The sequence below is a fragment of the Tinamus guttatus genome, unplaced genomic scaffold, assembly GCF_059628265.1.
Source record: "Tinamus guttatus ecotype Peru unplaced genomic scaffold, ASM5962826v1 Tinamus_guttatus_pri_ptg000397l, whole genome shotgun sequence".
Classification (NCBI taxonomy): Eukaryota; Metazoa; Chordata; class Aves; order Tinamiformes; family Tinamidae; genus Tinamus; species Tinamus guttatus.
This window is the reverse complement of record NW_028288931.1, coordinates 274,511-301,517: the sequence shown is the minus strand read 5'-3', so window position 1 is coordinate 301,517 and position 27,007 is coordinate 274,511. Positions and strand designations below refer to the sequence as shown.

The 27,007-nt window shown below is 67.9% G+C and overlaps 4 protein-coding genes across 4 annotated transcripts; 2 read left to right on the top strand and 2 right to left on the bottom strand.

Annotated features, from left to right (window-relative positions):
* Positions 1-677: 677 nt before the first annotated feature.
* GPR3 (G protein-coupled receptor 3) lies at positions 678-2,437 on the bottom strand. Its single transcript, XM_088530995.1, has 2 exons — positions 2,352-2,437; positions 678-1,693 (listed from the first exon to the last, which is right to left on the bottom strand). Exon 2 carries the CDS (start codon positions 1,675-1,677, stop codon positions 691-693), a length of 987 nt encoding a protein of 328 aa, XP_088387121.1. The 5' UTR covers positions 1,678-1,693; positions 2,352-2,437; the 3' UTR covers positions 678-690.
* Positions 2,438-4,223: 1,786 nt separating this feature from the next.
* CD164L2 (CD164 molecule like 2) lies at positions 4,224-8,300 on the top strand. The gene is made up of 6 exons (XM_088530996.1): positions 4,224-4,311; positions 5,606-5,710; positions 6,352-6,429; positions 6,554-6,619; positions 6,918-7,083; positions 8,201-8,300. The coding sequence occupies exons 1-6, from the start codon at positions 4,224-4,226 to the stop codon at positions 8,205-8,207; spliced, it is 510 nt and encodes a 169-aa protein (XP_088387122.1). The 3' UTR covers positions 8,208-8,300.
* Positions 8,301-10,251: 1,951 nt separating this feature from the next.
* On the top strand, positions 10,252-26,320 carry MAP3K6 (mitogen-activated protein kinase kinase kinase 6). The gene is made up of 30 exons (XM_088530961.1): positions 10,252-10,531; positions 11,472-11,611; positions 12,022-12,045; positions 12,153-12,340; positions 12,518-12,686; positions 12,775-12,881; positions 12,959-13,129; positions 13,339-13,451; positions 13,534-13,693; positions 13,780-13,930; positions 14,026-14,133; positions 14,206-14,255; positions 14,338-14,433; positions 14,589-14,697; positions 14,773-14,906; positions 14,979-15,106; positions 15,310-15,446; positions 15,550-15,655; positions 15,761-15,918; positions 15,994-16,201; positions 16,278-16,422; positions 16,745-16,910; positions 16,995-17,180; positions 17,302-17,407; positions 17,611-17,830; positions 17,906-18,167; positions 18,246-18,322; positions 18,412-18,459; positions 24,820-24,881; positions 26,310-26,320. Exons 1-30 carry the CDS (start codon positions 10,252-10,254, stop codon positions 26,318-26,320), a joined length of 4,020 nt encoding a protein of 1,339 aa, XP_088387087.1.
* Positions 18,780-21,848, bottom strand: SYTL1 (synaptotagmin like 1). The gene is made up of 13 exons (XM_088531033.1): positions 21,712-21,848; positions 21,457-21,608; positions 21,277-21,373; positions 21,144-21,183; positions 20,770-20,907; positions 20,385-20,507; positions 20,141-20,307; positions 19,914-20,016; positions 19,639-19,800; positions 19,474-19,552; positions 19,286-19,385; positions 18,994-19,199; positions 18,780-18,919 (listed from the first exon to the last, which is right to left on the bottom strand). Exons 1-13 carry the CDS (start codon positions 21,843-21,845, stop codon positions 18,780-18,782), a joined length of 1,641 nt encoding a protein of 546 aa, XP_088387159.1. The 5' UTR covers positions 21,846-21,848.
* Positions 26,321-27,007: the final 687 nt, after the last annotated feature.

The window sequence follows — 27,007 nt, the reverse complement described above, 5'->3', positions numbered from 1 at the left end:
GGTGGGAAGGGGCTCAGTGCTGCTGTCCCCAGTGTCATCCATGAATGGGGGGTGCCCGTTTGGGGACACGGGGTCTCCAGCAGCGCCTCTCCCCAAAGCAGCCAGCACTAGAGGGCAGCAAGTCCCGGAGCTGGGACAGCCACGGCAGGGATGGGAAAAACAGCATGGAGAGGAGGGAATAGAAAAATAAAATAATAATAACTTAAAAAATACACACATGGATGGCTGGGAGAGGGGGAGGTGGAGCAGAGTCTCTCCTCTGAGAAGGAAGGGGTTTTCCTCACCCCTCCCCATAAATGTACAAAATATACATATAATCTGAGGTAAATAAGGCTGTAAAAAAGCAAAGAGGAGCAAACAGTTGTGGTATCAATCCCCTTAAAAAAAATAATGCATCACAAAGATTTTCAAAGAAAACATGGGGCTCTCCCTCCCTCCCCTCTCTCATGCACACATAAATATATAATATATTCGGGATTTAAAAAATACATTTCTCTTCTGTAAATTCAGAAAAATAGAGGAGGGAAAGGGGTTATGCACAAAGGAAAGGGCTGAGGGGAGCTGCTCGTTTTGGAGAGCTCTTGCAAAGTGCCTCTGGTCTCGGAGGAGGGACATACAGCCACTAAATAGGAAGGTAAATGCACCAAGGAAAAGCAACGAGTGAACCGTGTGCGCACGGGGACTGGCACGCTACACGTCACTGGGGGACCTGGAGCGGAAAGGCATCGTGGAAGAGAAGCACCCGCAGCACACGGTCCATAGGACTTTCTGGATCTCTTGGTTCCTGAAGGCGTAAATCACGGGGTTGATCATGGAGTTGTAGGTGGCGGGGAGAAGGGTGACGTATGTGTAGAGGGCCGGGTAGCTGTAATCCCCCAGCAGGCAGTAGATGGCAAAGGGCAGCCAGCACGAGGCGAAGGTGCCCAGGATGACGGCCAAGGTGGCGATGCCCTTTCGCGTGGTGACGTAGTGGGAGCTGGCCAGGAAGTGTCTCTGCACGGCGATCTGCTGCGCGTGCCGGCACACGATCCTGCAGATCTGCACGTAGAGCTGCAGCATCACGGCGAACACTATGAAGAAGGAGACGGAGAGGATGACGAGGTGGTTCTTGGTGAGCGGCTTCACGACGCTGCACGCCGAGGGGGCCTTCAGGCAGTTCCAGCCCATGACGGGCAGGAGCCCGTAGCAGACGGAGGCTCCCCAGGTCAGGATCAACATGATGTAAGTCCTGGTGACCGTCCTCTCTGAGTAGTAGGTCAGGGCGTTGTAGAGGGACAGGTAGCGGTCAATGGTGATGGTCAACAAGCTGCTGACGCTGGCCGTGAAAGAGGTGACGAGGAGCCCCACGGTGAGCAGGCTGACAGCCTCCGATGGCATGAAGTAGATAAAGGCAAAATGCAGGATCAGCCCCAAGCCGGCCAGAAGATCAGCTGTGGCCAAGCTGCCAATGAGGAGGAACATGGGAGCGCGGAAAGTTGGTGTGTAGAAGATGACCACCACCACGATGGCGTTCTCGCAGGAGATGATGGTCCCCGAGATGCACAGGGCGACATCCCACGGGTTCAAGGCAACAGGTCGCACCACAGACTCCAGATCCAAGGAGCCGCCGCTGCCGTTCCTGGCTGCCAACCATCCGCGCTGGCCTCCGCTGGAGTTGTGGGGCCCGTCCTCCATCATGCTGCCAGAGACCGACCTGCAAGAGCATCGCTCTGAGCACCAGCCGTCCACAGCAGGGACCTGCCAGAGCTGCCACAGAGCCCCAGAGGACCCCGGGGCTTCCCCACGAGCCGGACGGGAGCAGCGCTGACCCGACCTCCATACATTTGCGGCGTGTTCTCTGTTTGCTCAGAGGAGGAGTTTCTCCGAACAAGGTGTTTTGTTTTCCCTCTTTTGCAAGCAAACAAAAAAAGGAAAAAGAAAAAAAAATACAGAAAGGGGAGGCTTCTCAGCCTCTTCACTCCTGCCAGCATCCGCTCCCCTGGAGATGCTGGGTGGCAGGGTCGGGGGGAGGTGTGCATCGCTCAGTCTTGATGGATAAATATTCCAGCGCAAGAGTGACCCTGCCAGCCCCCAGCCGCAGCCCTGGGCAGCTCAGCTCCCACCTGCAGCTCCCAGTAGAAAAGTTATGGGCATAAAAGGCAGCAGGGGAAGAGGCTGGTGGGGCAGAGGGAGGGGGCACAGAGCCCAGGCCCACCCACCGCCCCCCTCCAGCGCCCAACGGAGGCGCCTCCCAGCCCTGCAGCGCGTCCCTGCCTGGGGGCTGTGGAGCGGGGGGGACAAGCAGCACGGCCCCCCCATCCCGTGGCCCTGCGCTGTGCCCAGGCCCCCCACCCCGCCGCTCCATCGCTCACCTGCCGGGCCGGGCCGCGCTGCGCTCCCCGGCTGGGGGGCCGCTGCCATGGGCGCCGCCGAGTTATAGCGCCCGAGCCCCGCCGGGGGGGGGGCGCAGGGCGGCCGGGGGTGACTCACCGCCGCCCCCCCCCGCCCCGCTCGCCCCGCTGTGACGTCAATGGCGCGCCGGAGCCAATCAGCGGCGCGCGAGGCAGCGCGGGCGCGCGCGCGCCGCATAGTAATCGCGCTGGGGATGGAGCAGCCCATTCATAAAAACAGCCCCCCCCGCCCCCACTACACACACGCACACTCCGCACCGCAACGCGTCCCCCCCCCCGCACCGGCCTCCCCTTGCAGAGCCCTTGCGGGGCGGAGGGAAGGGGGGTCCCTCCTGCCCCCCCGCTGCAGAGGCGGGTCAGTTGCGGGGTGGGGGCGGCACGCGGGTGCGCTGCGCTGGGGAGGGGGCTGCAGCTTCCTCCCGCCCCGGTTCCCCCGGGGGGGCTCTGGCCCCAGCGCCTGCCCGCCCCCGCGGGGCCCGGCCTTCCCGAGCGGCTCTCAATAATTCATCCCCCGCCGGGAAAGCCGGCGTGGGTGGCGGGCAGGGCGGCTGCCACGGAGCCCTCCTCCGGGGGAGGACGAGGAGGAGGAGGAGGAGGAAGGGCAGCCCCAACCGCAGCGAGATAGACTCGAGCAATCCCGCGGGGACCCTTCCCGCACCTCCCCGCCTCTCGGTTCCTCGAAGCCCGCGGCGGAAGCGGGCGCATTTCAGGGAGTTTCAGTGCGGGTTGGGCCAACCCCGGTCCCGGGTTGGCCCCACCGGTGCCAAGGAGCCGCCAGGCCCGGGGTGGCAGGGCCGGGGGGCCGGGAAGGGGCCCAGCCCGGCCCGGCCCGGCCCGGCCCGGTGGCGGCGCCGGGAGCTGTTCGCAGTGCTGAAGCCGCAGCAACGGCGCGGCCCCCGGGCGGTGGGGGGGACCCGGATCCAGGGTCCTTCCCGGTCCTGTCTCTCCTCGGAGCTCTCCTCAGTCGGGGTGGCGCGGGTTGGGGGCCGGATTGGAGATGGCTTTGCCCCCCTCCCCACTCCCCCCCTCCCGCGACCTCTCCGACTGCTCTGGCCATGACCAGGCACCCGGGCAGGCCCGGCTCTACCGCCGTCCCGGGCAGATGGGACCTGTGGGACCATGTCCCCACGCAGGGTCATCCCCACCTGGAGTCCAAAACACATGGAGGCTCCTCACCTGGAGCCATCCCCACCTGGAGCCCCTCCACGGGGCTGCAGGTCCCCAGGGGAGCTCCGGGTGTGCAAGGCATGTGTGCAGGGTTTCGACAGCATGTGCGCAGCAAGTGTGAGCACGCAGGGCAAGCAGCATGCAGGCGGGATGCATGCACGCACAGCGCGTGGTCAGGGTGTGCGCAGGGGGAACAAGCAGCCAGCAGTGCATGCGGTGCAGTGAACACCGTGGGCAACGCATATGCAGCATGCAGTGCGCAAGCAGCGCGGCGTGCTGCATAGGCAATGCATGCAGGGCATGTAGCGCACACCTGCTGCAGTGTGCAGCGTGCGCGCAGTGTGCGGTACACGCGTCGCTTGCAGTGCATGCAGCGCGCAGATGCAGGTGCGTTCGGGCTGTGCAGCGCGCACGCAGCGCGCAGCGCCCGCGGTCCCCGCTCGCCGCGGGCCAGGGCCGGGCCGGGCCGCGGGGGCGGCCGGGCTGTCCCGGGGCGGGCCCGGTTCGGCCGAGGCGGGGCCGCCGCCGCCCGCCCCCCCGCCGGGGCCGCCTCCCGCCCGGCGCGGCGCGCATGTGCCCGCGGCTCCGCTCCGCTTCCCGGGAGCTGCGAGCAGCCCGCGCCGCCCTCCCTCCCTTCTGCCGGGCCGGGCCGGGCCGAAGCGGGCCATGGGCGCCCGGGCGCTGCTGTGCGCGCTGCTGTGCGCGCTGCCGGCCGCGCTGCTCGGCGCGCAGGGGCCGCCCGCCACCCGCGCAGGTAGGACGGGACGGGACGGGACGGGACGGGAGAGGACGGGAAGGGTCGAGTCGGGGGAGGGTCGCTCGCATGCCCGGGCCGGGTCCCCCGTGGCACCGGCCGGAAAAGGTGCTGGGAGTTTGCCTCTTTGGGGAAACTTTTTTGGATTTTTTTTCGGGATGGGGGCTTCTTCTTGCATCCTGCCCCCTCTCCTCCCACTGCCTGGAGAGGTTTTGTGGGCCCTCTAAGTCGAGGACACCCCCCTTTCCTCAGCTTGACCCTGCTTTGGGGACAGGACCCCCGGCCCGCTGTTGGTTCCCTGCAGTGGGACATGGCCCAGTGGCTCATGGGGCCTGGCGGGCTGGGGACACAGCAGGCTCAGCAGGGCCTTGGAGCTACCCTGTTCTCTAGACTATGGAAGTTGGTGCTTTGGGCCAATCTCTTTTTCCATGTGGAAACTTTCCATGGGGCACAGATCCGCTGCCTGGTCGGCTGGCGATGCTCCGGCCACTGCGCTCTAACTCCAGGCATGAATTATGCAAAGCCCGGGTTTCTGCTGCTCCCCTTCGCCCATCCTCCTGCAGCCACACGGCTGCCGAAGCATCACAGGAGACATTCCCAGGCCTGAGACCCACACGGGTTCCCAGCCGGGCACCGCTCCAGCGGGACAGGGTTGACCTGAGCCAGCCCCTGGCCCCCCACCTGTTTTCCATCCCCTCCCCACACCTGATGCCGGGAGCGGGAGTTGCCGGCGTTCAGCTCTGGCGTCTGTTCCTGTGCCTGCCACGATAAAAATAACTTAAATTATAAACCTGCCTGAAACCCTGTGAACAAAGTCCTACTTTCCCATTGGTTCCCGGTAGGCCTCTAAATGCCGGAGGGAAGGAGGGAGGCAGCGGGTCCCCACCACACCGTCACCATGGCAATGGGCCCCGCAGCATCGCTGGGGTCTGTCCCCGTCCCTCCTGCGCCCCAGTGACTTGGAGAGAAGAGCTTGAGCCAAGAGGAGCTTGGGCAGCCCGAGAAGGGTTGTTTGAGGGAGGCTCCTAAGTGGCCTCGTGAGTGTGGGAGCGCCCGGGACTGCGGCTCCATGTGGGGAGCCTGGTGCAGCCTCCCTCACCGACTGTCATCACGTTAAATTAGTGATGAGTGAGTGCGTGGGGGGAATCGCTCGCGGCGAGCGGCTCTGCGGATGCCCTGGTGACTCATGGCCAGCACCAGCGCGATGCGCGCGGGGACCCCAGGGCACAGCAGAGTGGGCGGCAGGGGGTAACGCGGGTGCCTGCCGTGCCCTGACCTCGCGTGTCCTCCGCAGGAGGCTGCCGAGAGCTGCGGTCCTGCGAGCAGTGTCTGCAGGGCGCTGCCTCCCGCAACGGCTCGGGCTGCGTGTGGACGGGCTGCGGGGCGCCCGAGCGGCCAGGTGAGCACCGACTTTGTGGGGCTCCCTCTGCGCGCTGCCCGAATCCGGAGGCGGCTCCGCCGTGCTCGCCAGGGTGAGGAGGAGCAGAGCCTTGTGCGGGCCCAGAGCTGGCACAGGCTAAGGAAGGGTTTAACCAGAGCTGGGGCTGCGCTGGGCTGAACGAGCTTCCCAGAGGTCACGTTTTTATATTTAGTTGCCAAAATGAGCTCAGAAACCCTGAGTCCCTCACCGGGGCAGCTGCCTCTCATGGCCAAGGTCCCATTGTGCCCCGTGGGGTCCTGCAAGCTCTGACCTTCCAGCCCGGCTGCCTGCCAGTCCCATGCCTGGAGTGTAGGATTTCGGCATCTGCTGCCTCCAGTCACACTGGGCTCAGGGAATTCCTGGAAACCCTCCAGCTCCTGGTCCTGGAGCACAGGGAGAAGCCGAGGGAAGTGCTGGGTGACTGGAGAAAGCCAAGTGTTTAAGAAGTGTTGGTCCTGGAGGCACTTTCCCATGATGTGCACCCACCTCTGGGCACTGGGGCGGTGAGTGCCGGGTCCGTGTGGGTGGGGAAATGGCTGGAGCCGCAGGTCGAGGGCTTGGTGCTGTTGAAGGATCCATAGGGATGCGCCGGGTGGCAACGCTGCTCGCCGTCCCCGCAGGGCCGGACAGCTGCGTGCCCAGCGAGGAGGCGGCGCGGGGGACCTGTGCGCTCTACAACAGCTCAGCGCTGTGTCCAGGTGAGCTGGCATTGGAGCGGGGACCCTCCGTGTGGGGACACAAGTTGGGGCAGCCAGGGGGTGATTTCCCATCTAATGGCCCTTTTTTTCCCCCCCACCCCTTCCAAAATCATCGCCCCTCTAGCGCTGCAATCGCCCACCAAGGAGCCGCCGCGGCCACCTAGCAAAGAGCCAGTGACACATTCTGCACGTGAGCCGCAGGGGCCGGGCGGGCGGCGGGACCTGCAGTGGGCACATGCCAGGGCGGGGGGCAGAGGAGGGGGAGGAAGAGTTTGTGCCCGGAGCCTCTTTCAGGAAGCGGGAATCGGAGAACGCGGGGCTCATTAACAGCAGTAACTGGATCCCGCAGCCCTGTGAATTATTGATCTGTGCAGGGCTCCTTTACCCGCTGGCCGATGGCTTGGAAGGCGCTGGAGTGTGGGGGGTAGGGGACCCACAGGGGTGCCAAATGCCCCCCTATAACCGCCTCTGTCCTTGCTGCCCCCCAGGGACCACCACAACCAGTCCCCCGCTGACGGGCAGCCCTGAGTTTCGCCCGCCGGGCTTCGACACGGCCAGCTTCGTGGGCGGCATCGTGCTGGTGCTCAGCATCCAGGCCGTGGTCTTTTTCATCATCAAGTTCATCAAGTCCAAGGACAGCACCTACCAAACGCTGTAAGGCCCCCGCCGCCCCCCCAGGCTGCCATGGCGGGTGGGAAGGGGCCACCAGGTGCCACCCCCGTGTGCCCAGCCCAAGCCCACACTCATATCCCTAAACTGGGGCTCCAGCATGTGGAGCTCTGCGTGTCCTGTCTCCGCTGTGTCCTGTGTTGCTGCTGCGTGTGTCCCCTCAGCTGTTTGTGCCGTCCCCTCTCTCCCAGCGGGATGGAGGGGTGCTCTCGCTGCCCCCTTTGCAAGCAGGGGATTAACCCCCCTCGTGCCAGTGTCCCCCCACGCGCCCCTGCCCGGGCACCCCGCGGCACCGTCGGCTCTGACGCCGGGCCCGGGCCCCGTCTCTCTTTCCTTGCACGCTGCCAGGGAGGACAACCAGTAGGTGCTGGGTGCCGGTGAGCGCCCCGGGGGCTGAGCCGTGCCAGGCCCTGCTCCCCGGGAATGCTCTGTTCCCACTTTCCTGCTGCATGCCGGGGCTTTCCTGCGGGTTTGCTCTTCCGTTGGCAGTTGGTGCCCTGGGGAAGGAGGTGCTCCTGTTTCCTCCCGCTGTCTTTCCATGCAAGCCCCCCGGCATTGGGGATACGAATGTTCCACCAGCAATGCCTGCGGGTAGAAGCCTTGTGCTTTTCCCTTGGCATTTGGGCTGGAGCATCCAGCCCAACCACGTTAACATCCTGTGGAGCCCCAGCCCCATCCCGGCGCTCCCATGCCCCATCCTGGCACTCCGGTGCCCCATCCCGGCGCCGCCAGGGACGCGGAGATGGGACTTGCTGTGTGCTGTTGCTGTGCCTATGTGTTGCCGTGTGTCCTGGGGGGGCGCCCCCAGGCTCCCCCCACGCCGCCGTGTGTCATTTCTCTTTTTCGGGGTGCGTGCTGTGTGCCGTGGGGTGACTCTTGTAGCTCGGGCTGCTCCCATTAAACTCTGCCAGGAGGTGTCTGTGTGTCCGGCCGCAGTGCTGGCAGGGCGCTCTGTGCTAGGGGGGCACACAGACCCCTGTGGTAGCTCCCATCCCCGCTCTGTTCCTGGGGCCGTCCCTTCCCGGGATGGGGAATAGCACCCGGGGCCACCGGGCAGAGCCCCGCAGGCCCCGTCTGCCACCCCATCTCTCTGCTGCACTAGGATCTGAGGCCGGTGCCCGCCTGGCGCTGGGGACACCCGTTGCTGCTCCTGCCCGGGGCTGGCGCAGAAGAGCTCGGTGCCACCGGCTGCCTTGTCCCCCGCTGCCAGGAGTGTCTCGGCTGGCCCTGCCCGCCCCCCTCCAGCACCACGACTATGCAAAGGGGGGGCCCGGGCTCCCCTTCGCTCCGGGGCTGGGGGCAGCGCGGGGGCCGTGGGCAGGACTCTGGCAATGCCCCGTGCTGGGATCGCTCCTGCCCCAAGCGGCCACCTGGCTCCAGTGGGTGCAATTGCACAGTAGGGGACTGGGTCCCATCCAGCACCCCCCACCCTCCTCTGTCCCACAGCTGCTCCCCTGGTCCCGCTTTGTGCTCCGGAGTGGGCGCAGGAGCCAGGGGGATCCTGGGCACCCTTGGGAGTCAGGGGACACGTGGCCAGGGCGGTAGCAGGGTGGCTGCGGCTTCCAAAGGAGCTGGCCCTGCCCAGATCCCGGCTCTGCAGGGGGCAAGAGCTGGAGCAAACGCAGGGTGGAGCTGGCACAGGGCGGGCAAAGACCTAATAAAGGATTTCCCTCTGGTGCCTGGTGTCCGCATGGTGGTTTTCCATAGGGAGGACAGCCTCAAGCAACCCTTGCTGCAGAGTCCCCATTGCTCCCTCAGAGAAACGACTCAGGGCTGCAGGGCTGAGGCTGGAGAATTTGGGACATTGGGAATTGCAGGGCTGAGTTTCGCAGCTCCGGAAGAGCGTGGGCAGCTCCATGGGCTGGGTGCTCAGCGCTGTCCTCCTCGCACGTCCTGCTCCAGAGAGCTCCCATTCCCACGGCGGGAAAGAGGCCACACTGGAAAGGCCATGCAGCTGGGGCTCTCAAACCCTCCGTTTCCTGGAAGCTCCAGGGGGAGAAAAATCCCTGCGGTGGGTCAGACTCGGGACACCCGGTCTCCCTGCATCCCGAGGTGCCGGCAGCAGGCTCAGCACCAGGCGCTTGCTCCCACCAGACCCTCAGGCTCTGACTTTCCCAGCACTGTATCCGTGTTGGAGCAGCAAGCCCAGGCACGCAGGGCACCCGTGTCCTGGTGTCCCGGCAGGCTCCTGCCCTTCCCATCTCCTCCCTCTTCCCTGGAGCTGGCCCAGGCCTGGCTTGGGAACAGCGTGGTCACGGCTCACCCAGCCCGGCGGGGCTGCGCCACCCTGGTCCCCGCGCAGCCGCAGAGCTGCTTTTCCAGCTGGGAAAAGCTTCCCCATCCCACTGGATTTTCCCAGAACTGCCTGGGCCTCGGCCAAGCCTGCGCTGCCCTTGTATCCCACAGGGACACGTCCCACCAGCTGCCACCAGCCCTGCTCACGTGTCCTGAGGACCCTCCCCAGCCCCTTGCCCAGGTGAGGGGATGCGCCGGGGGCGCAGGTGGCACCGCACAGCCCCTCGCCCCTGGGAACGGCTTCCCTTCCTGCTGCCACCACGGAGCAACTTGGATATTTGCTCCAGTCGCGGGATCCCCGGGAGCGCCCGGCAGAGCCGGGGCTTGTCCCGACCCCACGCGGGTGGCCGCGCGTGCTGAGTCCCCACGCTGCGTCCCGGCACCCGGAGCCCCGCGCGCGGTCCCGCGTCCCCGCGCCCGGCCGGTCCCGCTTCCCCTTTCCGCCGCCGCCGCCGTTTTGCAAGAGGCGCCGCGGGGGGAGCAGGGCAAAGCGGGGGGGCCCCGCCGCTCTCCGCCCCCCAGGCCGGGGGGGCTGGACGGGCCCCACGTGGCCGCCGTTGACTCAGAGCCGGGGCAGGCGGAAGCGGCTCCCGGTGCCCGGGGCGGGGCGGCCCGGGACGGCGCCCGCAGAGCCAAGGAGCGGAGCGGAGCGGAGGCCGGTCCAGTCCGGTCTGGTCCGGTCCGGTGCGGGACTCGGTGCGGAGCGGAACCTGGTGCAGAGCCGCCGCCGTTGCCCGGCGGTGCCCGGTGCAGAGCCCGGTGCCGAGCAGAGCAGCCGGGTGCAGAGCGGTTGTGGAACAGGACAGCCCGGAGCACGGGGCTCCCTGTGCAGGTGGTAGCCCCGCGGCTGCCCGGAGCATGGAGGCTCCGGCGGTGCCGCCGGTGGCCGGGAGCTGCTGGCAGGACCCGCTGGCGGTGGCGGGCACGGCCGGCCGTCCCGTGTGCCGGGCGCGGGGCCGTCCCGGCGGGCCGCGGGCGCTGAGCGTCGCGTGCGTGCTGGGCCGCGAGCCGGCCGCGTGCCCGGCGCTGCACAGCCTGCGTGACGCCTGCCGCGACGCCCGCGCGCAGCTGCACACCGTGCCCTTCGGCACCCTGGCGCTGGGCGACACCGGCACCCTGGACCGCTTCTACAACGCAGGTGAGATGGGCACCTGCTGGGCTCTTCTTCCCCACGTTCGCTGGGGAAGGGGTCCGCAACCCTCCCAGCCCATGAATTGCCTGGAGAAGAGCTTTGCAGTCCTTCCAACCGGGAATTTCTTTTGCCCTCCTTTGCCTGCTGCCCTGGGGTAGGGAATCTCTGTGGAGTGGAGGAGAGGGGGGGTTCCCAATATCCATCTGAGTGGGAACCCCCCCTCTCCCAGACCCACGGGTAGTGCCTGGGTCTGGGGGTGCTGCCAGCACCAGCCCCTGGGATAAAATGGTCTCCGGAGCCATAACCCGGGCATCTCCCCCCAGGGAGCAACCACCGTCTGGGTCCCAGGACTGACATGGCCAGAGTCACTAATAAGTGGCTGGACCGGTGCCCGACCGTCCTGCTGCTAAGAGGGGGGAACATCCCATTCCCACGGGAGAGCGTCTGTCCCGCCGGGCTGAGCCGTCCCGCAGCCTCCCCCAGCTCGCCGGCCGCAGGGACGGGGGGTTGCTTTGCTGTTTGCTTTGCTGTTGATTTTCCAGGCTGGTCGGGACACTGTCCTCCCTGTCTGGATACACTCGTGTGACACCCCTGAAAGGGCGTTTTGTGCCGGGCTCGTCTGCGGCCTGGCCCCGGCGTGGGGCTGCGCTCAGAGAGGGCTGTGGCCAACAGGGTGTGTGGGGAAGTGAGAACGCGTCCCCCGAGGAAAGGGAAGTGCCGGAGCATCCTGCGATGGGGAAACAGTTCGCTCAGCACGGGGGGGTTCGGGGCCACATGTGCTGGGGCAGGACGCCTGGGTCCCCCTGCTCCCGCTGTGCCTCCCTTTCCCTGGCTTCTGCGCTTGGCACGGGGGGCTCCTCTCCTTGGCTTCCTGGGTGCTGGGGGGACATGGAGGTGGCTGGACCCTGCCCGCCCGCCCAGTGCCCGTGGTCCCGTGTCCCCGCAGACGTGGCCGTGGTGGAGCTGAGTGACTCCATCTGCCAGCCCTCGCTCTTCTACCACCTGGGCGTCCGCGAGAGCTTCAACATGACCCACAACGTGCTGCTGTGCGGCCACGCCGAGCTGCCCGGCCTGCAGGCCCTGCAGGTGCGCGGGGACAGCAAAGCCAGGCGCCGTCTGCCCTGTCCCGTGTCCCCTGCCTGGCCACCCCTGTGCAGCCACCGCGGCTCTCACCCCGCTCCTCCCCAATCCAAGTTCCTGCAGCTGCGTCCAACATCAGTTGAGATGTCCCTGGGATGGAGGTGATAGGAGCAAAGGGACAACCAGGGATGGCAACCTGGAGCACGACCATGAGGCACAAGGTGCTCCCATGGCTCCAATCAGCCGGGCATTTGGGAACAGGTGCTTTATTCCTGAGAAAGGCAGTGCCTTGGACCTGAAAGTCTTCACAGCAAGGGGCTGGTGCGAGGGATGCTCCAATGCTGGAGTCTGGAAGCAGCTGATTTCTCTCCCTGTGCTGCAGAGCTGTCTCAAACCCTCCTCCCTCTCTCCCGCAGGAGGACATCTGCCAGAAGAACTCGGTAGGTCCCTCTCCCTTGTCCCTGCTGCCATCACCCTGCACTCCTGATGGGAAGGGGAGGTTTGGGCAGGTCTGGCACAGCAGCCCACGCCTCCTGCCCTCCGTCAGGACCTGTGCGGCAGCTACACCTTCATTCCCTACGTGGTGACGCCGCAGAACAAGGTCGTCTGCTGCGATGCCAGTGCCATGAAGTGCCCGGCTGAGCTTTTCCAGCCCGACTTCAACACAGAGGGCTTCTTCACCCCGCTGGGGGGCCGTCTGGCCAAGCTCCTCGAGGGGATCCCCACCAACTCCTGGTACCGCTGCCATCTCCATGGACAGGGACACCCTTGAGGAGTCGCTCCCGGGGTTGGCAGGGCCCCAGCTGTGCCCGAGGGGCTGGCTTGCACCCTGCAGGGTGCCATGTGCTGCCTTCATGTCCCCGCTGCCGATAGCGGGCGGCTCAGGCCCTGCATCTTTCCCCCCTCCATCAGCGGTTATTTTCGGGAGACGATCCGGCGCGACATCCGCCGGGCCCGGGAGCTGTACCGGGGCGAGCAGCTGAGCCAGGAGCTGGCTCGCATCCAGCAGCGCCTGGACAGTGTGGAGCTGCTCAGCCTGGACATCGTCATCAACCTCCTCCTGTCCTACCGCGACGTGCAGGTGAGCCAGGGATGCGCCAGCCGCCGCGTTGGCATCCCAGGAGGGCAAAAGCCCCCGGGCAGCCCCACGTGCCGGCCTCGTCCTGCAGGATTACGATGCCATCGTCACGCTGGTGGAGACGCTGCAGGCGCTGCCGACCTGCGACGTGGCCGAGCAGCACAACGTCCGTTTCCACTACGCCTTCGCCCTCAACCGGTGCGCGAAGCCCCGGCCGCCGCGCTGAGCGTCCTCCCCTCGGGGCCCGTTTCCAAGTACTCCCCATCTCCGCGCAGGCGCAACCGGCCCGGGGACCGGGAGAAGGCCCTGTCGGTGCTGCTGCCCGCGCTGGAGCGGCGGGAGGCGGCTGCGCCCGACCTGCTCTGCCTGTGCGGCCGCATCTACAAGGACATGTTCATCAGCTCGGGCTTCCGCGACGCCGACACCAGGGACCGGGCTTTGCACTGGTGAGGCTTGGGGACGACCCCGCAGTGTCCGCCCTGCACTCCGGGCCCTGCGTTCACGTCCTGCTGGAACAATCTGGGGGCAGGTGATGCTAATTCCTGCAGGGATCTCTTCAGGGCTTCGCTGGGAGCGTTTCTGTGTCCTCTGGGGCTGGTGTCTGGTGGGCGCTGGCAGTGCCGTGGCCACCCTGATGCCTGGCGCCTCTCCCCAGGTACAACAAAGCGTTCGAGGTGGAGCCGAGCCTGCACGCGGGCATCAACGCGGCCGTGCTCCTCGTGGCGGCCGGGCACCGCTTCGAGACCTCGCCGCAGCTCCGGCAGATAGGTGCCCATGGGCCGGGGGGACGGGGACAGGGACATCTCCGGAGGTGACACAGGCTGACAACGATGGCGCTCCCCATGCGCAGGCGTGAAGCTCAACTGCCTGCAGGGCCGCAAGGGCAGCCTGGAGAAGCTGCACTACTACTGGGACGTGGGCTTCTGCCTGGGCGCCGGCATCTTGGCCAATGACCTGGCCAAAGTCATCCAGGCCTCCGAGAAGCTCTACAAGCTGAACGCACCAGGCTGGTGAGCGGCGGGACCGCGCGCTCCGTGACAGTGTCCCCAAGGGGACTTTTGGGGACATCTTTCTTTCGCACGTTCTGTCCCCGCAGGTACCTGGTGTCCGTCATGGAGACGTTCCTGCTCTACCAGCACTTCCAGCGGAGCCCCCAGGCGCAATGTGCCCGGCAGGAGTTGGCCGACTTCTGGCTGGGCTTCCTCCTCGAGGGCTGCCGGCCCCCGGCCCCCACGCAGCACTGCCCGGCAAGTCCAAGGGGCCGGGGGAAGGGGGACTTGGGCTCAGGGTGCTTGTGGAGACCCCACGGGCAGGGGCGAGCGGGGTCCCCTCCGTGCCGCAGGTCTTGGTGCTGGCGCTCAGCAAGGTCCTGCAGCCGGCGCGGGTGGCCGTGCAGAGCGGCGCGGCGGAGCCGGCGGTGACGCTCAGCCTCCTGCGGCCCCCAGATGAGGTGGGACCGGGGCTGGCCGGGCTGGGGTCCCTGCGCCAGCCCCCTCCTCACCCGCGCCCTTTCCCGGTGCAGGCGGCCGCGTCCAGCTGGAGCTTCGCACCCGCCGCCATCCGGGGCATCAGGTGAGGTGGGAGCCGGCAACCCTCCCCCAGGCTGGGCTGGCCGAGGTGACACCGTGACACTGTGGTGGCTCCTCGTCCCCAGCATTTGCAAGCGTGACGAGCGGGGCTGCTTCCTCTATGTGACGCACACAGCCGAGGATTTCCAGCTCTACTTCCCATCCCAGCAGCACTGCCGCTGGTGAGCAGGGGACACCGGTGTGCGGGGACCCCCCACACTGCTAGTTTGGGCAGATGAGGCTCCTTGTGACCCCCAGCCTGGGTGGCTTAGGCACCCCTTGTGCCACCACGGGTCTCGTGGGAGGTGGGACAGGGTGGCAGCGCCTGGGCGCTCAGGACACGCTGTCCTGCCCTGCGCTGGTTCTGCGACCTGGTGCAGTCCTTGGTGGCCGAGCAGGCGGCGGGCGCTGAGGAGGTGCCCAGTCCCACACAGACCGTCCTGGAGGTGAGCCGGGCACTGCAGGGCGCAACGTGTGACGCGGGGTGGCCCGGGCTTGTGCCACCTGCGTCTCCCCTGCAGTACAGCTACGAGTATTCAGAGACGGGTGAGCGCGTCGTGCTGGGCCGCGGCACCTACGGGGTCGTCTACGCCGGGCGCTGTCTCAGCAATCAAGTGCGCATCGCCATCAAGGAGATCCCGGAGCGCGACAGCCGGTAGGTGCCAGGGGCCACGTGCCCGAGGGGTCCCGGCACCCCGGGGACACGTTTGGTGACCCCAGTGTGCAGCTTCTCGCAGCCCTTGCACGAGGAGATCGCCTTGCACAAGCACCTGCGGCACAGGAACATCGTGCAGTACCTGGGCTCCGTCAGCCAGGGCGGCTTCATCAAGATCTTCATGGAGGAGGTGCCGGGAGGTGGGCAGAGCCCGGGTGCTGCGGGGACGGGATGGGGACATCCAGGCAGGGGGATTAGGACGGTGAAGCTGGTTGCTCTGCTCCGCATGCCCTGCATGAGGGAGGGAGGCTGCAGTGCGGGAGCGAGAGTGATGGCCCATGGTGGCCTGACATGGCCTGTGGTGGCCTGATGTGGCCTGTGATCCCCCCCATGCCCTCCCCAGGGAGCCTCTCGTCCCTGCTGCGCTCCAAGTGGGGCCCCCTGAAGGACAACGAACCCACCATCATCTTCTACACCCGCCAGATCCTCGACGGGCTGAGCTACCTGCACGATAACCACATCGTGCACCGGGACATCAAGGTGAGCAGGGGCCCGCGCGGCCACCCCTTGTCAGCCCCTGCGAGTCCTGTGGGCTCTCTGGCTGGGCCCGCTGCTTCATTTCGGGATGTCCTTCATACCCCAGGGAGACAACGTCCTCATCAACACGTACAGCGGGGTACTGAAGATCTCTGACTTCGGCACCTCCAAGCGGCTGGCGGGCATCAGCCCCAGCGCCGAGACCTTCACAGGTAGCAACATCCCAGGGCTGGTGCCCACAATGGGGACAGGAGCAAGAGAGGATGCTGAGGGCAAGGTGGTGCTGGCTCCTTCATCCCTCCTCATCTTCCTCCCAGGCACCCTGCAGTACATGGCCCCCGAAATCATCGACCAAGGGCCATGGGGCTATGGGAAGCCGGCAGATATCTGGTCCCTGGGTTGCACCATCATCGAGATGGCCACGGGGATGCCGCCTTTCTATGAGCTGGGCAGCCCCCAGGCTGCCATGTTCAAGGTAGCGGTGGGGTGGGTGGATGCGCCATCCCGGCGGGGACGGTCCCTTTGCCACCCCCGTGTGCCTGTCCCGCAGGTGGGCATGTTCAAGATGCACCCCGAGGTACCCGAGTCCATGTCAGACAAGGCCAAGACCTTCATCCTCCGCTGCTTCGAGGCCGACCCGGCCAAGCGGGCGACAGCAGCCGAGTTGCTGCAGGAGCCTTTCCTGGCCCCAGCTGGCACCAGGAGGAGCCGGAGCCAAGTTTGGACAGCGACGGGTGGCAGCCTGTCTGGGGCAGCGGGTGAGCTCGGGGTGCTCCGCAGGGGCAGGATGGGGCCTCTCGCTGCATCCTCGTCATCTCCATCATCTCCTGGCAGGAGACTCCCCGCAGCCCGGGCAGCCGGAGGGCACCGAGGAGGCGCAGGGACATCCCTCGGCCGTGCAGGGTGCCCGGGCGGCGGGCACAGCGGGCAGCCCCCCGCGCTGCTCCGGCGATGTCGCCTCCAGCCACAGCTGTTTGGGGTAGGGCATCCCCTTGTCGGGAGGGACCCCAGAGCAGGGCTGGCTTTCCATCCCCATCCCCACGGCGTCCTACGATGCCCTCAACATGGGGCAGCCTCCCCTTTGCATCCGTCCTGGTTACAGCGTGGTGATGCTCTTGGGCACCCAGTGCCCTTGGCTGTTCTTGGTGCCTGCTGGTTTTGTCACCCCTGTGCTGGCACCCGGGAGTGCGGGGAAAGCCAGGCGGGTCCCCAGGAGGGGCTGTCCCCTGCGCCAGCTGCTCTGGGTCCTGGCTGTCCCCGTGCTCTCCGTGGGGCAGCGCCAGCTCTGCCCGTCTCCCCAGGGCTCCTGAAGACTGGGTGGGCTCCGACCTCAGCCTGCGCTCGTCGTCCCCAGAGGAGAGCCGGGACCTCTTCCTGCTGCGCAAGGACAGCAAGCGCCGGGCCACCCTGCAGTGCATCCTCGCAGCCGAGGCGCCCGCCATCGCCGCCGCGCTGCACGACAGCCAGGTGGGTGCCCGGGGCAGGGACAGGGCCCCGCCGTGTCTGCGGGCAGGGGGACACGTGTCCTGAGCCCGTCCCCTGGCCGCGCAGGGCGCCAAGGGCCCGCGCCTGCCCTCGGAGCACATCCTGCAGCTGCTGGGCTGCCTGCGGGGCTACATCCAGCAGCGCAGCCAGCGGCGGCTGCGCCGGGAGCTGCTGGCGCTGAGCACGCGGCTGCGCGCGGCCGGGCTCGGCCTGCGCCACCTCCACGCGCCCCTCGGCCGCTTCCAGGAGGTGGTGAGTGTCCTGGCCACGTCCCCGTGCTGAGGGACCCTGGCACAGTCCTGTCCCGTGGGTCCCGCGGGGTTTGTGCTGTCCTGGTGCCAGTGCCCTGGCCATGTCCCTCTGTCCTTCCTAGGTGAGGCAGGTCCTGCACCGGCACCACATCAAGCCCCACTGGATGTTTGCGCTGGACGATGCCATTAGCTGCGCGGTGCAGGCTACATTCAGGGTCCTCGTGCAAGGTGGGTGGCACCAGGGCTGTCATATGCAATCATGTCCCCCACGGTGGATGGAGGAAGGTGGGAGCCACCTCTGGGTTGGGACGGTGGCAAGCTGGGGGGGGTGACATGCTGGGAAAGGGATGAAGAGGGTCAGAAGCCACAGGCTGGTCCTGCTGCCATCGGCCTCCTCTTTTCCCATTTTCCCTGTTTCCTCTGTCCCACAGACCTGGGGACAACGGCCAGCTGGCCGGGGGAAGATGTCTCTAAGGACACAGGTGACGAGGACAACCGCATGCCACCAAGCCCCAGGATCCGTCCCCAGGAGGACAGCACCGACGTGGGGCCGGGCAGCATCTCCAGCACCCAGAGCGGTGCCACATCCTCACTGCTGGGTCCCTCGGCACTGGTGTCCCAGCTCTGCCACCTCCGCCTGGAGACGGGCAGGTAGGGAGCGCTGGGGACCTCGTGCTGGGGCCTGGGGCACCCATGGGTGCTGGCGCCTGCACCGCTCTGCCCTAGGCTGCTGCGGGAGCTGGCGGCCAAGGAGCACGAGTGGCAGAGGCTGCTGCAGCAGGCGCTTCGCCCTGCGCACGAGGACACCCCGGCCCAGCGCCAGCCTCGTGGGGACCCCGGAGGGACCGCGGGAGAGGCCACCACCGGGTCCCACCCTGGGCAAGGGGGCTGCTTGGGCAGCGTCGCTGCCCCCTGCCCCACGGGCGAGGACCCCCTGCTCACGCAGTGGCTGCAGCGTCACGGCACCGACCGGGCCACGGCCGACATGGTAGGAGCCACGTGTGCCCGGCGCGCTCCGGTGCCGCCCCGTGCCCGTCGTGGTGGCACCGCTGCCCGTCTCCTGCAGCTGCAGCAACACGGCTTCACCCTGCGCGCGCTGCTGCACTGCGCCACGCGCGACGACCTCGTCTACGCCGGCATCAGGTACCGGCGTGGGAGAACCGGGGGGGGTGCCCCAGCGCCGTCCCCACCTCCTGCATCCCCACCCCATGACACCGCTCCGTCCGTGGCAGGCGCGGGGCCGCCTACCGCCTGTGGGCAGCCATCGTGGAGCATCGCCAGCGCCTCTGCCCGCGGGATGCCGAGTGAGCCCGGGACCCACGGGAGCACCGGGGACCTGCTGGAGCAGTGGGAACCCACCGGAGCACCGGGGATGCAGAGAGGACCCACGGGAGCCCCAGGGATCTGCTGGAGCCCCAGGGCCGCCAGTCATTGCTTTGGCAGCTCCCAGGACACGTCCACACGCGGGGACCACAGAGGGGACGTCCCTGTGCCAGCACAGACACCGGAATAAAGAGCCGCCAGTTTTGCCGCGGGTGCCACTTCATTGCAGCAGAAATGCCCGTGGAAGGGAAGGAGGGGACGGCAGCCGGGGCCGCCGCTACACGCGGGGCACCAGGTCGGTGCGCAGCGGCAGCAGCGCCTCCACCCAGCGCCCGGGCTGCGCGAGCAGGCGGCCCCACACGCCGCGCTCCTCCGCCGTCGAGTCCATCCAGGCCACCGGCAGCCCGTAGCTGCTCCCTGCCGGCACACGGTGGCCGTCACGGCCGGGCCGCCCCGCCGGGGCACCCGTCCCTTCGTCCCCGAGCCCTCACCTGTGCCCAGGCTGAGGCGGATGCCGCCCAGCAGGCGCTTGGCGAAGGCCTCGCGGTGCCACAGGGTGAACTCGGCACAGGCCTCGGCCAGGTCCTTGGCCTGGAAGCCGTCGTAGACCATGGTGTGGTTGAAGAGCGGGTTGAGGCTCCGCTTCACCACGCGCGTCTTCTGCCGGCTCGCCTTGCTGTCGTCGGGCAGCACGTAGCTGTGGGGACGGCACAGGGGTCAGACCCCTCCCTGTCACCGAATGGTCCCCCTCTCATTGTCACTGTGTCCCCTGTGCCCCCTTACCATTGCACGAAGGTGTCCACGGTGCCGCGGCGCAGGGGCACAAGGCTCTGCGCGTCCTTCACCCAGATGTGCAGCTCGCCCGTGGGGGGCAGCCCCGCACCTGTGGGCAGCAGCAGGGTCAGCACAGTGTGTCCCCCCCACCCGGGGTCCCCCCCGTCCCACCGGTGTCCCTGCTGTGCCCCTCTCACCTTCAGAGCCCGCGGGGATGAACTTCAGCGCCAGGTTGAGGTGGCCGCAGCTGGCGAGGTCATTGGGGCTGACGGGTGTCTGCAGGTGCCGAGGAAGAGGAGGGTGATGGAGGGTGCGATGGAGGGTCGGGGGCACTTGGGGGGAGCCGGGACAGGGCTGCTCACCCGGGGCTGGAGGTTGAACCACTCGGGCCGCGTGTTGGCCCAGTCCCACGTGCCCAGCGCGATCTCCACCTCGCCCAGGAAGAGGTTCCTGCCCAGGCTGTCGTGGTGCCACACGGACAGGTTCAGGGTCCGGCCCTGCAGGTCTGTTTTCTCCAGTTTGTACTGCCCAAGGCGGGGACAGGGACATGGTGAGGTGCAGAGGGGAGAAGCCGGCCCCACCACCGTCTCCCTGGGAGCTCCCACCACCCCAAAGTGCCCTGGAGGGCGCTGGAAACCTTGAGGGTCTCGTTGAAGACAGGGTCCAGGCTGCGCTTGCGCACCGTGGTCTTGCGCTTGCCATGGTTGGACTTGTCTGGGAGCAGGTAGGTCTTGATGTACCTGGAACCCAAAAAACAGAGACCAAGGGGGTGCAAAGGGAGCCAGCTACCACCAAGGGCATCAGCACCACGTGGCTGCCCCCGAGGGCATCGGCGGCAGCTGGGCACCGCGGCGGGGCACTCACGGGTCCGAGCGCTGCCGCCGGGCCTCGGCCAGCGCGCGGCAGCGCAGCACGTGCACGTGCAGCTCCTTGGCGGCCGGCTCGTAGCGCAGGGCGAACTGCACGCAGCCCCGCACGGCCACGTGGCCCAGCTCGCCCTCGCTGTACAGGCTCACGAGGCTGCTGCTGAGCTGGGGGGCAGCACGGCGTGAGGACCCCCCCGCGCAGCACGGCGTCCCGGCCCGTCCCATTCCCACATATCCCATACCGTGGAGGAGCTGAGGCTGGACACGGAGGAGCTGGCGCTCAGCAGGCTGCCGGGTGCTGCAGGGACGTCCTGCAGGGACACCCGGCTTGGGGACATCTGCCCGGCGAGCAGCATCCCCGGCACCTGCAACCGCAAAGCCCTGAGCACCGGGATGGGGTCAGGTCCCTCCCGGAGCCGCCCCAGGGCCCCCGCTCACACCGTGTCCCCTCCGGCCACCCCACCTGCCCAGCGCCGGGGGTGCTGGGGGGGCGCGCAGGCTCTTCCTCCTCTTCCTCCGCGCTGGAGGGGCCCAAGCGGCTGCCCCCCAATCGGTTGCCTGCAGGGCAGCAAGGCCGGGGTGGGTGTTGGGGGTAGGATCTCCTGGACACCCTCCGCTCCACGGCACTGCACTGCCCGTGTCCCCATCGCTGTTACCTGGCTGGAGCGGGATGTCCTGCTCCCCTGACGGGATGTCAGGCTGCTGCGGGGACCGTGACACCGGCGTCACCTCCGGAGCAGGGGCCGGGTGGGAGACTTCGCAGGGCTGGTCAGTGAGACACGTGGGAGGGTCAGACTGAAAGGGGAGCCCTGGGTGGTCCCCGCTCCACAGACACCTCCATGTGTCCCCTCCAGGTCACCAGTGATGGAGGGGGACACGTCCTGCTGTCCCCACCTTCTCAAGCACCTCCACCGAGCCAGCCCATCACCCCGAGCCAGCCCATCACTATGGCATTGGGTGGCAGCCCTGGCCCCCAGCGCCACCCTGTGCTGGGCACCCACCTGGGCCTCTGCCACCACTGGCACCTCCTCCCTGGAGAGGCTGCAGGGAGACAAGACAAATAATGATGTTAGTGGGCCCTGTGGGAGATGCCACCCGTCCCTGTCGCAGCAGGACCCCGCCAGTCGCCCTCACCTGTCCTCTGTCTCCACCGCGCTGTCCTCGTCCTCCTTCTCCTCCGCCCAGGGCTCCCCGATGGCCTCCAGCTCCGTGGCACTGAGCTCCTTGCCCCCTGCTCCCGGGCACAGCGGGGACCTCAGCGGGCTGCGCTCTGGCTCGTCCCCGCAGCCCGCGCTGTCCCCGTCCCGCGCGTACCCCGCGGCCGGCGGTGGCGGCGGCGGCGGATGGAGGCGCGGACGAGGTCGGAGCCCAGGGGGTGCTGGTGGCGCCGGGCGCGGACGTCGCAGAACCAGTCGCCCGTGAGGCTCTTGAGCCGCGCGGGGTCTGAGATCGACTTGCGGAGCCGGCTGGGGACACAGGACAGCGCTGAGACCCGGCCCTGTCCCGTCCCCGCAAGGCAGCCCTTCCGCAGCGCACGGGGAGGATGCGCAGTCCAGTGCACCCCCTCACCTGACGCGTCCCTCCTCGCGCCGGCGGAGCTGCGCGTCGCGGCGCAGCACCTCGGCGATGGCGCGGCGCTCCGCCAGCGTCAGGAAGCTCAGATCCAGCAGCACCTCCGCCTCCAGCTCCATGGCGGGGCCCATGGATGGAGGGATGGGGCGAGGGCAGCGGGCGGGTGGTTCCGAGGTGTGGGATGGATGTGGATGGGATGGGGCAGATGCGGTCCTGGGTGTGGAGCAGCGGCAGTGCTCAGCATGCCGGGCACACGGCCCGGGTGCAGCTCAGCACCAAGTCCATCCAGAGGGAGACCGCGGAGGTGCCGCAGGGTGGGACCCGTGTGTCATCCGGACCCTCTGCAAAGGGGCACGTCAGTGTGGGGCGGCACTTGCTGCATCTCCACTCGCCCTGCCGCCCCACTCCCAAATCCAGCCCCCGCCAGCAGCTCCCGACCCCAGTGGGGACAAACCCCGTGAGGAGGGACCGGGTGCAGCGGCACCCTCGGCACAGGCAGAGCCGGCACCTGCGCCAACGCAGCGGCACCTGCGCCGGTCCCGGTGCCGCGAGGTGGTGCCAAGGCCAGCCCTGGCCGCGGGGGGGGGGGCCCGGAAACCCGCCCAGCGCCTGTGTGTGTTTGCGCAGGGTGTTTGCACAGGGTGTTTGCTCAGGGCTGGTTCTGCCCCTGCTAGTGCTGGCCTGGGCAGGAGGCTGCGCCGGGGCTGCCCGTGCACCCATGGGTGCCCATGGGGGTGGGTGACCAAAAGCTTGCGGGGGAGGGGGACGGGGGGGACGGGGGGGACGGGACGTCACCCATCACTGTGGGTGCTGCTGGCAAAGTGGGCTGAGACCTTGCTCAACTCATCACAGCTGCCAGGGTGGCGAGCAGGGCTCTTGCACCATTGCCCAGCATTCCCTCCTTGGCTCCACTGCTTCCCGGCACTGGCATTGGGAGAGCACCACTGGCCACAGGAAAGCGGGGCAGGATCACTGGGACACCCATCCCGGGGCACGGAGCCACCCAGGGCCACCAGGACCTGCCCCCCCCCCCCACCCCTCGCAGCACCAGGAAGCAGCTGGAGCGGCCCTGGAGCATCCCCGTGGGGGCATCCTGGCATTCCTGGTCCCTGCCTTGGGCGCATCCCCCGGCCGGGGGCTCAGAGGCAGCCCAGAGCCCCAGGCCCCCCCCGCGGAGCTGGGACCGGCTCCGTATCCTGTTTACTGTGGGTGCGCGTGGGCGCCCGGCTTCCCCCCGGAACCCGCCTGGCCCCCAAGTGACCGGCGGTCCCAGCCCCCACGGAGCCATCGGGGCCCCGGGGAGGAGGAAAACAAGGACCCAACCTGCTCCTGCTGGTGGGGAGCGGGGGGACGGGCATGGACCCCCCCCCCCCCCCGCACACACACACGGTTTGGGAGACCCGATAAACCAGTTGAACCTCCCCAGTAGGTGCAAGGGATGGGACTGCAAACACGCCCCCCCCCCCACCCCACCTTTTTCTTTGCAAATTCCCACTGCGCTACAGTGGGAGGTGGGGGGGCACCATGCGAGTGCACCCTGTCCCCCCCGGAACAGTCCGGACGCGGCTGGGGGCTCCCTCGTGCAGGCCCGGGGGTGCACGGCCCCGGCACCCCCACACGCACGGGGCCTCCGCTCACCAGCTGGGGTCCTGCCGCCCGTCACCGTGGCCTCGGGCCCTGTCCAGCTCTGGGGCCAGGGGTGGGACTGCGGTGGGGGGGGGGCCAGGCCTGCAGCACATGGTGGACTTGGGAAGGGGGGGGTGGAAGCGGCACCTCCAAATTGGTGGGACCCCCCCGGCCGCTCCGTAGAGCTGTCCGGAGTGTGGTGCCCTGGGATCAGCACCCAAGGGAGCCAGATCCCACCCCTGCCTTCCCTAGGGAGCAATCCCGTCCCGTCCCCTCCCGCAGCAGGGCCCGACGCTGCCCTTACCTGCCCAGGTGCGTGCGCGGCGGCGGGGGGACATGGGACACGGGCAGGCGCCGGCTGCCCCGCGCCCGGCACCCCGGGGACCCTCCTTCCGCGCCCCGTTCCCGGCTGCGGCCCCACGCTCGCCGTGACCGAGAGCTGAGTCAACCAGGGAGCCAAGCGCCTCCTCGCCCCGGCGGCGCCAAAGCAGGGACTGGAGCCGGCGGCGCCCGCCGGACGGGACTGGGCTGCACCGGGAGGCCGCGGGACCGGGCGAGGGGGCGGCGCGGAGCGGGGGTGGCTGGTTTGGGGGTGCCAATCCCTGCGCAGGGAGCAGGGCGCAGACACAGGGGAAATCCCCGGGGTGAGAGGGGCCCCGAGGCGCCGGCACCGCGGGGTGCGGGAGCTCCCCGGGGAGGGGGCTCAGCCCCCCAGCCCCGCATGGGGGCCCGGGGCATCAGCCCTGCAGCCCCCCATGGTCACCCTGGGCCAGACGGGTCTTTGCTGGGGGCGTCACAGCCTCTCCCCGCACGGCCCCCCCGTGCCCCGGGTTCCCGCCAGGCCGGAGGGGACGGTGGGGACGGGGCCGAGCTCGCAGCCCCCGGGCCGAGCGCGCAGGGGCCGATCCGCGGTGCAGGCCTGCAGCACGGCGCGGCGCGGCGCGGCACGGCGCGGGGGGGTTATTTTTAGTGTGGTTTCTAAGGAAATGGGGCTTTAGCAACGGCTCCGGCGGGCGTCTGCCGCCCTCCCCTTCCTCCAGCTCTGCGGCACCGGGGCAGAGCGGCCCAGGGCCCACGCGCAACCAGCGCCAGCAAACGGGGACCGAGGGGCCCTCTCCACATGCCCCCTGGCAGCTCCGGTGAATTTGCCGCTCATGGGACCTCTTTTTTCTCCTGATGTTCCCCAAAATGGTCAGATTGGCAGCTCTGCTCCCCCTGCTCGTGCTGTGCTGGCCACCCTCTCACATGGGCACTGTCCCCTGCCATGGGGTTTGGTGTCACCCAGACGCCCCTGCTGGTCTTGGAATGAGTGTGGCCAGGTCTCTGCCAGGGCGGACACGGGGGACGAACTCCGTGGCCGTGGGCACCATCAGGCTGCGCATTCCCTGAGGGCTGGGAATGCTCCCGGCTTGTCTCCCTCCTGCCTTGGGAGCCTTGGAGCCACCAAAGTCCAGAAGCAGGAGCCTTAAAGAGCAGAAGGTGGCACAGGAATGGAGGCGACGGATGGACAGACAGGTGGATGGATGGATGGATCAGTGGATGTACAATTGGATGGATGGGAGGTGTGGGGCAGGTGGCATCGAGTTGGGGGTCCCTCCATACCCAGGCTGTTCCCTGCGGACAACCCCTCCGTCCCCTGCAGCGGGACAGCTGCCAGGGGGGCTCCCGGATCCGCCTCCGAGCACCCCGGGCACCGACACGGAGCGGGGCGGCCCCGCCAGGCGCTGGCAGTGGCTCCGGGGCGGGCGCCAGGAACAGGTTCTGCCTCATTTCTGCGCGGGGCGGTCGGCAGCGCGTGGGCCGCCCGCCGGGGCCTGCCCGGAGCTGGCACCGGCCCTCGGCTCGCGTGCGGGAAGGGAGCGGGTGGAAAGGAGCCCTTATCCCGCCGCCGGGACCCGCTCCATGGGCTGGCACCCGCAGCCTCCTCGTGGCTGCGGATCCCTGCGGCGGAGCGGCAATCACGGGGTGCTCCCGGCCTCACCGTCACCCGGGGATGAAGCCCGAGCGCTGTGGGAAGGTGCAGGCAGCCGAGAGCCGCAGCGCGGGGTCGCGCACCCCCAGCCCCACAGTCCAGCCCCACCGCCCCCTTCCCAAAGCTCTTGTGGCACCGAGAGGAGCGGCCACGTGCGGGAAGAGCCCTCAGCCCCAGGCGGCCCCATGTCCAAGCGTGACTATCTCAGCACAGCCAGGCTGCCTGGCAAGACATAATCCCCAAATACCGTGACCCGCAGCGCTCGGCTCCGCTCCGCTCCCACGCGGGCCCTGCAGGAGCTGCCAGGAAAATCCTGCCGCTCTCTGGAGGACGGTGACACCCACGCGATGCTGCGCGGGGCCGGCGGGGCCTGCGGGCTCCCTCGCGCTGCAGGGAACCGCGGGGCAGGATCAGCGGCTGCAGGGGACGCGCAGGGCGCACGCGGCTCCAGCTCCCGCCCGGAGAACAGGGATGCGGCGGTAGTTGGGATGCAGGCTGCGAGCCTGGGAGGCTGCAGTCAGTGCGTTGGCAGATGCCGGTGCTGCTAAATCCCCAAGCCTCGCGCACAGTCTAATTTTAAGGCTGATCTGCTTCCCGCTCCGTGCAGCTTTGGCCTCTGGAAAGGGATGCAGCAGCGGAGCAGCTGGCTGCGGCAGGGCAGGAGCTGGAGGGAGGCTGCCCCAGCCTCCAGGGAAAGAGGCAGCAGGAAAAGCGGCCCCGCCGGCGGCTCCAGAGAAGCCTCTCGCTGCGGACAGACCCGGCGCTTGGAGACACCCACAGAAATAAGTTTATTTCCCCGACCGTCAGGCTGATGAAACCACAGAAGCAGGGTTTAAATATTTACAGAGCAACGCAGCGCCCCGCAGAGATCAAGGGAACAAAAGGCTGGGGACGGAGGGCCGGGCCAGGCTGCAGCTCGGCCGGGGATGCGGAGGGGGCAGAAACCCGGCGGCTGCGGGGTGAAACGGGCTAAAACTTTAATGTGGCTGTTCCAAAGGGGCGCTGTGAAGCGGGGGTGAGCGCGAGCGGGAGCGGGGCAGGCGCTGCCCTCCCTCGCGGCCAACGCGCAGCGGCACCGCGAGCGCCTCCGGTCAGAACCCAGACCCGGTCGGAACCGCGGGGAGCGAAGGAGCAGGACCCGCCGCGGCGGGGAAGGGCACTCGCCACGTCCGCAGACACCCGCGCGCAGGGGACGGGGCAGCAGCGCCGCTCCGGCCGCCCCGGCAGCTCCGCGTCTCGGCTTTGGCAACGTCTGTGCAGCTAGCGATAAAACACCGTGAATCGACTCGCAAGAGAAGACCTAAGAGTCTCTAGGTTATTGCTACTACGTAAGACAGGTTGGCTTCAGCCCTGGGGCCAGGGACTCCTAGCACTTCCTTGGCAGGTCCCTCTGAGTAACTACATTTAAAAAATAATAATAAAAATTGGGGCAAACAACTCCTCTCTCCTGTTCAGCTGGCTAGTCCTAGGGCACATTAACTAGCAGGCTTGCTGGGCAGGAACCACAGCAGCGCAGGGTAACTCAGCGAGACATCGTCCTTTCATTGCAAGGTTCTCTTTGATGCAAGATCTTGGCCTCCTCATCAGCCCCAGGCCCAGCTATCAGCATCCTCCAGCCTGCTCTCCACTCAGCCTTGAAATGACTGCGCGGGAGACGCTGCCTGTTCCAGCTCCAGGAGCAGGGGAAGGGCGCAG

Coding starts and splice junctions, on each gene's coding strand:
- GPR3 (XM_088530995.1), bottom strand. CDS start 1,677: ATGATGGAGGACGGGCCCCACAACTCCAGCGGAGGCCAGCGCGGATGG.
- CD164L2 (XM_088530996.1), top strand. CDS start 4,224: ATGGGCGCCCGGGCGCTGCTGTGCGCGCTGCTGTGCGCGCTGCCGGCC. Junction 4,312..5,605: donor GCCGCCCGCCACCCGCGCAG/GTAGGACGGGAC, acceptor TGTCCTCCGCAG/GAGGCTGCCGAGAGCTGCGG. Junction 6,430..6,553: donor CAGCTCAGCGCTGTGTCCAG/GTGAGCTGGCAT, acceptor TCGCCCCTCTAG/CGCTGCAATCGCCCACCAAG.
- MAP3K6 (XM_088530961.1), top strand. CDS start 10,252: ATGGAGGCTCCGGCGGTGCCGCCGGTGGCCGGGAGCTGCTGGCAGGAC. Junction 12,046..12,152: donor ACATCTGCCAGAAGAACTCG/GTAGGTCCCTCT, acceptor GCCCTCCGTCAG/GACCTGTGCGGCAGCTACAC. Junction 14,698..14,772: donor CCACACAGACCGTCCTGGAG/GTGAGCCGGGCA, acceptor TCTCCCCTGCAG/TACAGCTACGAGTATTCAGA.
- SYTL1 (XM_088531033.1), bottom strand. CDS start 21,845: ATGGGCCCCGCCATGGAGCTGGAGGCGGAGGTGCTGCTGGATCTGAGC. Junction 20,908..21,143: donor CAGTGGTGGCAGAGGCCCAG/GTGGGTGCCCAG, acceptor CTCACTGACCAG/CCCTGCGAAGTCTCCCACCC. Junction 19,200..19,285: donor GTGGACACCTTCGTGCAATG/GTAAGGGGGCAC, acceptor CCGTCCCCACAG/CTACGTGCTGCCCGACGACA.